Source organism: Bombus huntii, chromosome 8, assembly GCF_024542735.1.
Source record: "Bombus huntii isolate Logan2020A chromosome 8, iyBomHunt1.1, whole genome shotgun sequence".
NCBI lineage: Eukaryota > Metazoa > Arthropoda > Insecta > Hymenoptera > Apidae > Bombus > Bombus huntii.
Genome location: NC_066245.1, coordinates 16,555,313 through 16,567,488, shown reverse-complemented (window position 1 = coordinate 16,567,488; position 12,176 = coordinate 16,555,313). Strand labels below are relative to the sequence as shown.

The 12,176-nt window shown below is 42.4% G+C and overlaps 1 protein-coding gene across 17 annotated transcripts in view; it reads right to left on the bottom strand.

Moving 5' to 3' along the window:
* LOC126868411 (uncharacterized) overlaps nucleotides 1–12,176 on the bottom strand; it is a 307,848-nt gene that overhangs the window by 72,921 nt on the left and 222,751 nt on the right. For 13 of the 17 annotated variants that reach the window (XM_050623789.1, XM_050623771.1, XM_050623772.1 and 10 more), the window contains one exon: nucleotides 815–861. The exons of the other annotated variants lie outside the window; for them this stretch is intronic. In XM_050623789.1, the coding sequence (XP_050479746.1) occupies nucleotides 815–861 (47 nt within the window). The remainder of the gene's footprint in view (nucleotides 1–814; nucleotides 862–12,176) is intronic. 17 annotated transcript variants of the gene reach the window in all.

Here is a 12,176-nt window from a genome sequence, read left to right as displayed (position 1 = left end):
TACGTGTAACCAACGCGTGCAAACGTGCACGTTCACACGCACAAGAAGGCGCGAAAGACTCACGGAACCACCTCCCCACGTTGTGCTACACACCGTTACTACCCGCGACTTCTAAACGTGCAACCAAGTTAAAAAGTTCTCCCTCTGATTTTAGTTATCCCGTAGAAACTTCGGAAACGGTGCACTCGTAAAGTTCTCAGTTAATCTTCTGTTTGTGCTGTGCTCGTGTTAAGGCGTGCAGCGAACGTCGATCTTCGGATCATTATGTAAGATTTAGGGGATAGACGTTTAGACGACTAATGTAGGGCTTTCTTCTATGATGAATATTGCTTGTTTGATATGTTAATTTGATTGCATGTACATATGTCAAAAAGATTTTTAGTCCTGTAACAATTCTATGTTCTCAAAAATATTTGAAAAATCCAATTCTTACTAGATCTTAACAGTTTTGATAAAATAAGGAGTTCGTATTATGTACTATGATTAATTTTATGGGTTGTTAAGTGTTATTATAGCTCTGTCAATGAATTTCGTTCATGGTAGAGTTGTTAGTTGTTCGATATAGACCATTAAAATAATAGCCGTCGAAAATACGAGCACGTAATGACCGACGCATGCTGCATGAAAAGCGATTAAAGGTGTTGGATCGATTTTCCCTAGTAACTGACTCGCTACGCTCGCTGACTACCAATGCAAAGTGTCGAACACTATGTTAACTTGTTCGACATCAAATATAAACACAAATTGCTAGTAACCTGTATTTTATTTTATACTATCAATTAATTTATATTATTGAGAAAATACCTTGGCTTACCTTGTTCATGATTTGGCGGGGATAGTCCCGCCTTGTGTGGGTCGACGCTGTAACAGAAGGAAACAATCATTGTTTTCTAATAATTACTTGATTCTATGTATTATAATAAATGATAAATTAGATATAATCTTTTCCAAAGTCTTTAAAAAAGTCTATAGAATCTCTTTTAAATGTTGTGTGATAATTATTCAGAGTAAAAGTATTCCATAAATATTTTCCCACTAAATTTTTCATGTCACATCCTCGAATTACATTTCATTATATGAGATACGCAAATACTATTTCGTTCAACCGCGAAAAAAGGTAATCTTGCCTCTCGCTCGCCTTCTCAACCCTTTCCCTTATTACTGCGCCTCGTGACGCCAGCTAATGCACGCAGGTTAGTCCCCGATCGTGCACCCAGTCCCGCATCTTCGCCCCCAACCTTCTCTTCTCTTCTACCCCTCAACGGGTACCTCCGAATTCCCGTAATCTAATGAATGGCCTAACCCCAATATCCTCTCGGCTCAGCCTTACCGTCACTACCCTCTATGTACTTCGTCTGTATGTACCACGCATGTAAATACTTTCACGAACGAGAGATTCGAGCGATATCGGCTCGCTCCGGTGCGTAGCGTGTTTCTTCAAAATTCGATTATCCTCCAGTGTCGATTAATTATTTTAACAAATAAATTATTTTAAACAAATTAATTATTTTGTCGAAACTATTTCCTCTCAACGAGCCCTCGTTGATTTGGTCAAGACGATCGAAACGGATGTCTAGTAATTTCATCCGGACATAATTTATCCATGATTAAATTAATGTTTTTCGGTTAACGAACAAACTCTTTACTACAGAGACACAAATAAGAGGAAAAATAAGAGGCACTGATTGTCGAGAAAGTCATGAACGTGTACGTTGGGCGAAACAAACAAGAAATGCACTGGAGACTTTGGAAAACGCGAAAGGGGACGGAAGAAATTAGTCGGAAGCAAATTGGCGAGAGTTGAAACTTTTCAATGTGCTTCGTTAGGTGTAGTGACCCAACCGTGCAGTTCACGATGGTGTCTGATCCAACAAACTGTACTGATCGCGACGAGGAAATGAAACTAAAACACCAGAAGGGTAAGAAACAAACAAACGAAAAAAGAAGACAGAATTCGCAGCATCTCGTATCAACCGCATCCGCCGTCATAATTAAATCCAGACTTGCGGAACAACAGCTAATTACTCGACGGGTGGAGATGCAAGGCGAAGTTCTTTCGTCCAGAACGAGGGACAGACAAGGCAGGCTCGAAGCAACGGCGGAAACCCTGCTCTGAAACAGGGCAAGGAAGCGCAAATGTGTTTATTTTCAGGGAATAATAAAAAGGGTCGTCCAGCATCCGTGACGCGGCGGTGATCGTACGAAAGTTAGGAATAATGTTTCGGACACGACGTTCGTCTGGCTTTGCCCGAGAGCCCTACTACACCCGCTCACCCACTTGCACCCACAACCCCTCAAACCACCCTCTCCCGATCTCCAGCAGCCTGCCCTTATACGCGTGTCCGCCGCAGATTCAGACTCCTAATTAAGACGAGGGTGCGAGAGGGGTTTCAGGGGTTTCTCCCGGGTTCTCCCTGAAGGGAGGTGGGAGTGGGTAGTAGAAGTAGGGTTTTCACGAGGTAAGGGGTACCCGTACCGCGCCGGAGGGGTAAGCCAAGGCAAAGGGGGTAAGGAATATTGATCACGGGACCACCACGGCGGCGAGGCAGAGACTGGCCATACTCCCCCTCTCTCCTTCTCTTTCGCTCTTTCTTGTTCTATTCGCCTCTCTGTTTCGCCTTCTATCGTCTTGTTCCCAGTAAGTGTATCCTACGCTCTCTCGCGTGAGCGTCGACGTCTTTCGCTATTGCTCTTGGCGTACACGCGGCACGAATCAGGCAAGACCAAACCACCAAACGCCAGATGCGTGAAATCAGTCGGTTAGAGGCTGCCCCGCAGCCTTTGCGAATTATTGACGCTGAAACCACGACCGCGGAGCAGATGATGCTGCTAGCTGTTTCGAGGTTCGGCCTTAGGGAGTGCTGGTCCGTGACTTTGGCAACACGAGTGCCATGAATATCAGTATTCGCTGCTGGAGACTGTGACACCTTGTTGGTGCAAATTTTGTGAAATTTAATAAATAACGTATGTGGATTATGGTGGACAAAACGAAAAGTAATTAGAAGAATCAGGTCACAGTGAATGATTGTAGAATGATCTTAATATCGATTAATATGAGAGTTTCAAAAGTACATATTCTGGGGGACGATTCTGCAGATTATTGTATAGTAGGCCTATTGCTTCGACACATATTAAATCGAAACTTCGATTCAGATTTCGAGTATGCTCGCAACTTGACACTGGCATAGATTCCCGAGGCGATATCCTACAATGAACTCAATTTTCTGGGGTTCAATGAACTTTTGTTCAAAACTATTCTTCTACCTTTCATATTGCATCGTTCTATTGCAATCTCTACGCGGTTATACATATAAATATTTTTTGTACAAACGATTTCATATCATTTAATAACTACGTAACTATTAAATAGAATCTTGAAAAAGAAACAAATCATCGAAAAAATACGAATATTGTAGAATATTCATTACGCTCATAAATTACAATCTTCATCAAATGACTCAAATTCACCACAAAATCCTGAAACAAACGAGACGAGGTCCAGATATTTCTTCACGCATCAACATACAGGTGAAGTCAGTCGAACGAAATGGCTCGGTTCCCGCACAAGATTGTGATATACAAGAAGAGAGAAACAAGGCTTTCGGACAAAGTTGGTGGCTCCTTGGGATCAAGGTGTCCTGACGAACTTTGACTCACACGGTCGGCCGAACAGAATCTACATTGTAGATGTGTGGAGCGTTCTCGCGAGATTTCGAATGATCTTCTGTAATGGAAGAAAGAGGAATGACTTGGCTCGTTCCCGAAACTACGACAGGGACACTAGGGCGACGGCCAAGCTCGAGTTTACACGACGTAGCGCTTGTCTTTCTGTCCGTCGCTCTGCCTTAATTAAATCTCTGGACCCTTCCAGAAGAACCCGCGCCATTCTAGCAGCGAACTAGAAGTATAATAGAATGGCCGCCTGATCGTCTTTCTGCACTGTCGTAACGCGTTAACATCGCCAGATTTTTTCTCGTAATTGTTACGAATGTCCATGCAAACCGTGAACCTTAGCGAAAGTGACTTTGTTTAAAATGACAGTGAAGATTATAGAGTGAAAAGCAAGCTAACATTATGATATATGGGATGAAATATTGGGACACATCACAGAATTTTCTAGGTATATTTAAATCGAAAATTGATTTAATTTCTACATAATGAAGTTATAGACGAAGAAAAGACTGACTACTTATATATTATTTTATAATAGAGACAATGCTATATACAGTAGAATTCTATTCATCTGAATCTGCCTGAGGACAAACAAAAGTATATAACTGAAATTCATCTAATAGAAGTTATCCACTATCTGTAATTTCTCACTCACCTAATAGATCACATTCTTCGTAAAATTTCATTTCAATAAATGAACTTCAGATAAATGGAGTTCTACCGTAGTTCCACACATCGTCACTGATTAAAAACTCCATAATCTACATTTATCATTCCTAAACCAGCATCAAATCTTCAGCCAAATGACTACTATTGCATGACAAGAAGTTATCGAACAGCCCTGCAGGCTACATAATGGGCGATTGATCTATCACGGATAACGTCTTTTCTGAGTTCGCGACCTCTTCAGAGATTCAATGCAGCAGCATTTTCATGGCTCCAGGTGCCGTTATTCGGTCCGGTAACGAACGTCAAGGGCGACCTCGACGAGGCCGGAAGAGATCTCATTGTCCAGAAGCGGAGGCCACGATAGGAGGGTTGCGCACCGCCGGCAACCAGCCAACTCAAACTTTGATATGGTTTCCTAAATAACCAAGGCTACCGATACCGCAGCACGATAGTCCTCTCTCTCCCCTCACCCACTACCTACGCCCTCTCGTCCGCTTCTGCATCCACTTCGTCCGATCTATGGCGGGTCCAGGGTGGGTATCGTAACTACTGTCGAAGCATATTGAAACCCTCACACCAACGATGACCCAACTTACCCCTCCGTCCCTGTCGCGTTTCTGTGCGCCACGTAATCAACACACACCAGTGCTCTTCGTCGCGAGAACCTCGCCGCGAGCGTGCGTTTGTCGTTTCGCGTGCGAAGGTTGCCCGCATGCGGAGCGTGGTCGATCGACCGCGAATACAGGAATGCTTTCCTCTCTCTCTCTCTCTCTCTCTCTCTCTTTCTCTTCCTTTTGCTTTCGTAGCATAGACCGCGTCTGAGCAATTTGAAAGCGAAGTGACAGGCAATCAAGAAGGTAGAAGACCAGCTAAGGACAGCCAGAGTAAGAGAAAGGGGTGCAGAGGGACACGCGAAATGACCGACGATTTATCCGCGTGAGAACGAGCCAAGAATTTGGAATTAAAATCTGCGGTCGTAATTGTTCGCGAACGAATGTTGAATTTGGAATTGAGATGGATAGAGGGCTACGATAGGTTGCATTTTAACGAGGGCAAAATTCTTCCTATCGCTTGGAATATGTCAATGTATTATACGAGTCGCTCAGAAACTAAACTGATCAACTTTACTTTTTATTAGTTTCTTTACTGACTTACGTACGTGTGCGATCAATTTCTGAGATCGAATGATTTACTTCCTCCTGGTTCATTCATTGTAAGAGGGTGATATAAATGATGATAAATTCTTTTTTGTGCTTTTCAATTTATGCAATGGTCAATGTGTTTTCTGGATGGTACATAAATCCTGGTTTCACCAAGTCTTTCTTAAAATTAATCTACAAGAGATATCTAAAACGCGATATGTAAAACTCAAGTATAAACAAGTAGAATTAGTCTATATGGAGAACTATGAGGAACCCTTTTTGCTGCTCAATGTTTATAACTTCATTATTCCTAGTGTGGCAGGATGGAAGTGTACGATAACGATCGCGAATGAATTCACGCGTGCAGGGGTTTAGAATATCTTTCCTCGAGAGCAGAGCAGGTTTGGAGGCGGGCAGGCGGCATGACTGTATCTAGAGGTTAACTGTTTGTCCGCTAATTAGAAGCTAACAGCAGAACTAAAGTTTGGAACTTTAAAGTTTCTTGCCTCTGCAGAAGCCTTCTACGCCCAGCCGTTACCCTCTTTTGGGGGCGGTGCAGACACCCCCAGAGGCGAACGCCCTATCGTTCTACCATTTTTCTTCTCTCTCATTCCTTCGCCCACCATCGGCTAGCGTTAATTACTAATTAATTGTTTCGCATGTTTGAGTTTTAAATGGATAAGTTAAACAGCGCATAAGAGGCCTGGACGTAGAGGACGATGGGTATACCTTTCCCTTTAGCCTCTTCTCTTTCTCTTGGTTTCTCTTTAGTCCGGTTTCCCTTCTCTTTCCATCTCTCTTTCACCTTTACTCATACCCTTCGCCTACGATTACCGTGAAAACGGTGTACCAACGGTTAACGAGGTTAGGATGACCGTGCGAGCGAGAACCGGGGAACGGCGCTCGTTCGTTTATTCGTTTTTCACCTCGTCATCGAAACACCACAAGCCTATGCGTTACATAACTTCTAGGTGTGAAACTTTTAATTAAGGAATTAAATATTATTTGGGGAATCAGGAAATAAATATTATTTATTACAAACTTTCGTATTACAATTATATATTATATAAATTATGAGGATGCGAATCAAAGTTCCCTCTTTGATCAAATTCCCAATCTTCAATCAGAGACAGAAATCCCCGACGACTCGTGTCGCGAGTCTACAAATCGTTTTACCTCAATCTCGCGACAGAGAAAGGTATAGGGGGCTGGTTTACCCTTCGAAAGTGGAACGGGAGACCTTCCATGGCTGTAATCGGTGTTCAAATAAAAAGCCTTAATGCCAAGATAAAATATCCCATTTGTCTAACGACGATTTTTCTCTCCGTTTTGAGGCACGTTGTATTTCCTCTCCTAGCCGGGGGTAGACAGGGGTGAATCGGGGTGGTAATCATCTTAAACACCATTGTCACAGACACCTCGTACAGGCCGGCTGCCACTCTCGGTTCCGCGCCACCTGATTCTCTCGTAATTGAGATGAATCGATAAGGACAAGCTCCTGTGGTGAAAAAAGGAAAACGAGAGGAGTCGAGGGCGCTGCTTTTTTAATTCGATGAGCTAATGTACCGACAGTTACATTAATGGCGCCTCTGGGGATTGTGACTTTCTCCCCTTTTGGAACGCTGAATTTCGAATCGATAATTTCTTTTATATATCGTCATTTTTAGGAGATATAGGCATCCAATATAAAAAAATGTTTATCTATTCCGAAATATTTTTTCCAACAATCTACAGAAAAGCAAGCAAGCAAAAAGTAATGAAAACTTAAATTATTCAATGCATAAGCTATACAATTAATTTTGTAATGTACTCATTTTTATGGATCAGAGGAAATATAGCACAAAATATCCTTAAGAAAACCAGTACTATGATTGATCCCTACCCTTGAACTGAGACACTTCTATTTGGACACGAAATTTAAGTCGCACTTAAATCTAATGATCAGCACATGTCTTTCAATCGGGGACGGAATAATGAAAGCGGAATAGAGCAGGTCGGAGGCGTGGGGGTTCAGGGGATAAATCTGGAATAATCGGAAAACGGGCGGTCGAAATCGAGGTCTGTTATTGACTGGCGTGCAGAAACTAGGCAGGGGTAAAAAGAGAAGGCGGTGGAGGGAGCGTTAGAGCAGAAAGGTAGAAAACAAGAGCATGGGGCAAATCGGTGTCTTAACCGGCCGACGAAGGGGACAATTATTTACCGGGACGTCTAGTACGACGTTCTAGCGCGCGACGCTACCGTTACGCCGGCGACGAGAGGCGAGAGTCCGCGGCTGTTAATTGCTGGCTGTCAGGGGCACGCAGTGACACGGACCACCGTGGCGTACGGATTGCCTCGTCGAAGGCCTGCACGCCAAACCCTCCTTTCCTGCTCGAGGAAACGTACGGACGACCAACGCCGGACGTCGATCCTCTGTCTCCACGCCTATCTAATCTGTCCCGACCCTGACTGCGAGCAACGTTGAACATTCGTTTCTTTCAACACGTATCCAGTTTCACGGAACAGAACATAACCTATAACGTTGTACTTTTATGGAGGTTTAGAGTAATTTTTGTTTGAGTATTACATTTGTTGAAGCGTCTGTGTGAAAGTGTAAATTAGCAAGCAGTGCAATAGAAAGAAATTAAAACAAACATTGGTTCAATTCATTACGAATATACGTAGACGAGGAAACATCAAAGGCGTACTGTTTCAGATGTCAAACATACGACTTGTACGTAAGATATTTGAAATGAGAAAGTTAAAAGTCGCAGTAATTAATTCGCCTTTTGATGAGTGTGATAGGAAAATACTGTTTGAGATCATATTATCTGAATTCGTGTATAGTGAACTCTTTGATGTATCGCACATCAATGAAATTTTAGAAAGCGAATATAAAACAAATGTTTGATGAAAGAAAATAATTTCAGACAATATATCAAGACAAAATAATAAATCTCATAATATTAAAACCCACCGTCTATATCCTCAAAAAATAATCATTTCATCAATTCACTCCCTAGAAACTCATTCATAAAATTTCCTGATCTCAGCTGTGCTTTCGAATCGTTGAGAACCCTTCGATTCCGGTGCATCCATTCCACGGAAGAACAACGAAGCAACGAGGCAAGCAACTCCGTCGCAGGAACGTAATTTCAACGGTGACAGGTATTTATCCTGCGCGGCAGGAAGCGGTGCTATGTGGGCGATCGAGCAAAGGCGAAGAGAGGAGGGGCTGGAGAAGTAGCGTGACGACGTTAAGAGCATTAAAGAGACGTTTTCCGCCCGACACTTAGGTTTTCGTTGCCGAGCCCACTCCATAGATTCCCCCGGCCTATCAGCTTAGCGCTTGGCGGGCGGTCCGCAGCCACCCCTAGCTTCCTTCTGTGTTGTCTTCACTGGGATCCTCGGCAAGGACGAGGTTCGTTGCCGTTTCTCTCTAGGAAATATTTTCCTAAGCGTAAGAACTTAAGTACCCGGACGCATACGGCGTTTCCACTTGTTAAAGAGTTTTCTTTGCACGGTAACAAGATCGAAATAGAGGATGAAAGCATTTCGGCGCGAATAACTTCAATAAATGAACAAGAAATTCGTTTTGATAAACTGGGTTGGTTGAGAATTATTTTAAATTCCAGGAACAGACATTTTTTTGTCCATTTACAACCTTATTTTGCTTTCCTTTATTGTCTTGGGACGTTACTTTGCCCGGTTCATGGAGGAAACTGGTTCCCGCAGATTAGAAATTCATTTGAATATTTTCGCGGGCCGAGATAGCGCTCGCGGTGGCGAAACGAGCGAATAACTGGTTCTCAGAATGTAATCGCAATTGAATGCGGTGTTGGGGAGTGATAAGCAAAGGAAATGAGAAGCTGACTTCTGGTAGGCTTTCATTTCGCGATCTTTTGTTAATAGAACTTTTCCTAATAGAATATTGAGAAAGATAAAAAAACATAAAGACTATATATTTTATCTTTTTTTTTAAGGGATGAAGGATTATATACGCATCAATATTTCTTTTCGCCTTGCAGTAAAAATTTAGTAAAAAAAAAGGTATTGTATGGTCGACATATTCTAATTATTGTAATAATCATATATGTATTCCTGGTTCATTTTTAACACATTTGTTGGTTCCTATTAGCATCTCGAACCCAACGGTATCGGAAGAACGAGGATGGCGGAACGTAGAACTCGCAGTTGCGAATTATCAGCTAAGAGGAAATTATGGAAATAGATATAAATCGAGAAGAAGAGCGCAGACAGCGTCGTCACGGTTAGGTGAAGCAACCAGTTCTCGAAAGGAGATTGCTGCGCCGCGGAGGCTGGCCCGCCTTTAAAATAATGGATCTTAAGTAACCAATTTGAAATGTAAAGGTCCATCAACATAAATTAAACATGGCGCGTCGACGTAAAGGATTGTCTTAGCTTCATCGATGATCTCTTTTACCAGACGAGGAGGAAGGATTTCCAGAAAAACTTGTCTAAGTTAATTCGTAAATTGTTAAACTTCTGATTCAGTTTCCTAAAACGAAAGTTTTCCTTGAAATAATTAGGGTGTGATGTACTTGAAGTTTTTTAAGGTCAATATATTACGATTTACAGGCTTCGCTGAAATCTTTTTAAGAAGTATTTCGTTCCCACAACATTGACCGCTTCTATTTACACAGTAAACGTCGCGGCAAGATTAGATTATACTACATGTGAATTACACTTGATTCTTTAATGCAATATTTATATTTTAAACGGTTGTAGTAACATTTTCATTTGTATATTTTTGTTCTTTTTGGAGCGTATACTATGTGTGGTTATATGGTCTCAAGCTTAATCGCACTTTGGAGAGAGAGATATCCTCTGGGACAGATGCTCGTCGATGCGGTCGATTTATCGGTAATTTTTCTTGTTCCGCCGGTGAAAGCGAGATAGGAAAAGAAAGAGAGAGATACTGGATCTCCCCATTGGCGCGAATTCACGCGGAAAGATCAGAAAGCGAAGAATACGTGGGTCGAAGCCAGAGTCTGGTAAGCTCGCGTCATGTGCAGCGGACGCGACGCGCGAATTAACAACTCACGCGTCATATCGCACATTATTATCCGATATATCGAGCTATATATCAAACACCTTCGCCCCCCGTGTGCCAACCGAGAGCGAATCAACGAACTAACGCGATTTACGTTCGGCGTTTACGTAGAAAACGTGCCAACATCCTTGCTTAACGAAGCTCCAGGGGAGGGAAAAGGAGGACTATCAGTTCCAGACGAAAGCCAAGACACCGAATCGACGTGCTCAGTCTCGCGTGTCGTAAGACGTTAATATGCCCCGATTCACACACCGGGTGACATTTCTTCTTCAACGACTGCGATCGAAGTATTCCGTGAGCTGCTTGCAACAGGGGTTGCCTACCTCCCAGTACACGCGAATCTGGAACCGTTCTGCTGGAAAACATCTCAGTCTGATCAACGAATATGTGAGATGTAATTTTTGCCTTCGAAATTTCTTCTTTTAAATATTGAACTACGGGGAGACTGTTACTCTTCTTTTTCATAGGGACGATTTTTAGAATCATGGAAGTGGTGAAGAGAATGTATGTATGTTAGATGCTTTATTAATTTAATATTGAAACTGTATTGAAACTAATACTTAATTGAATACTGTGTATCATTGAAACTAAATAAATAAAAAAATACAGATCAAATCCAACGGTTGTACATAAGTCATTTCACTTCACCGTTTGGAACAATTAAGTTGAATAATGTGTGAAATCATCAACACCATTTGAGTACTATTTCTGCATATTATTGATCGTATTGACTCCATTCACACAACTCAAATCCAGATCACCATACCATCCGAACCGGTGGTAGAAAGTCATTTAATCGAATCCCACGGCGTCGAGGCGGCACTCTATAAAACACAATTAACGGTAGCCGCAGCATCAGTATTTCTTCGAATATTGATCGCTGGAATCGTCGAAACGACAGGGAAAAGCCGAGTCGCGAAGCAGCGGGGAAAGGTTAGCGTTTCAGCCGAAGCTGCACGCGTTGAAAAGGGTTGATTAGGGATTCGGCGTGTTGGGGTCGAACACGTCGGGTTATGTTGGAAGGATGCTGGACCGTGCTTGTAGGCATCCAGCGGTTGGAGGGACCCAGCCAGGTTCAGGGCAAATGGCAGCGGGATGATTGATCGCCCGGCTAATTGGATGATCGATGACTCAAGTTCATCAGTGGCTGTTCAGCTCCTGGCAAAGGATGCCTCGTTCGCACGTGAGCCATCCCCCTTCCCTCTCTAGTAAGCTTCCACTGTACGTGTGCCTATATCCAACTTACATTCGTGTAGATCTGTGTGAGACACGCAGGGCAAACGGGTTTGGTCCGATGTCTCCGGCAAGCTTGAAACAAGCTTTGTTAATATTCTTCGTGGGTGGTCTGCCTCTTTTTCTTGTAGGCTGATAGCTTGATTTGTTCTTTTTTCGGTTCCACTTTTACTTGATGGCTTGCTAAAGCGAGTTGGTTTATCTGACAATTCTTATCTTCTGTATTTTTCAGCATGATGCGATGGAAGTTAATAAGAATTTTCTTGAAAAAGATAATGTAGATAGCAACTTTGAAAATGTATTAATGTCAGTTAATCTTAATTATTATTTACTTGTCACTATAGTTTTTCCTAAACATGTTAGTAATAGTATTCCAAAAACTGTTTCAATTAAGTAAATTATATAGA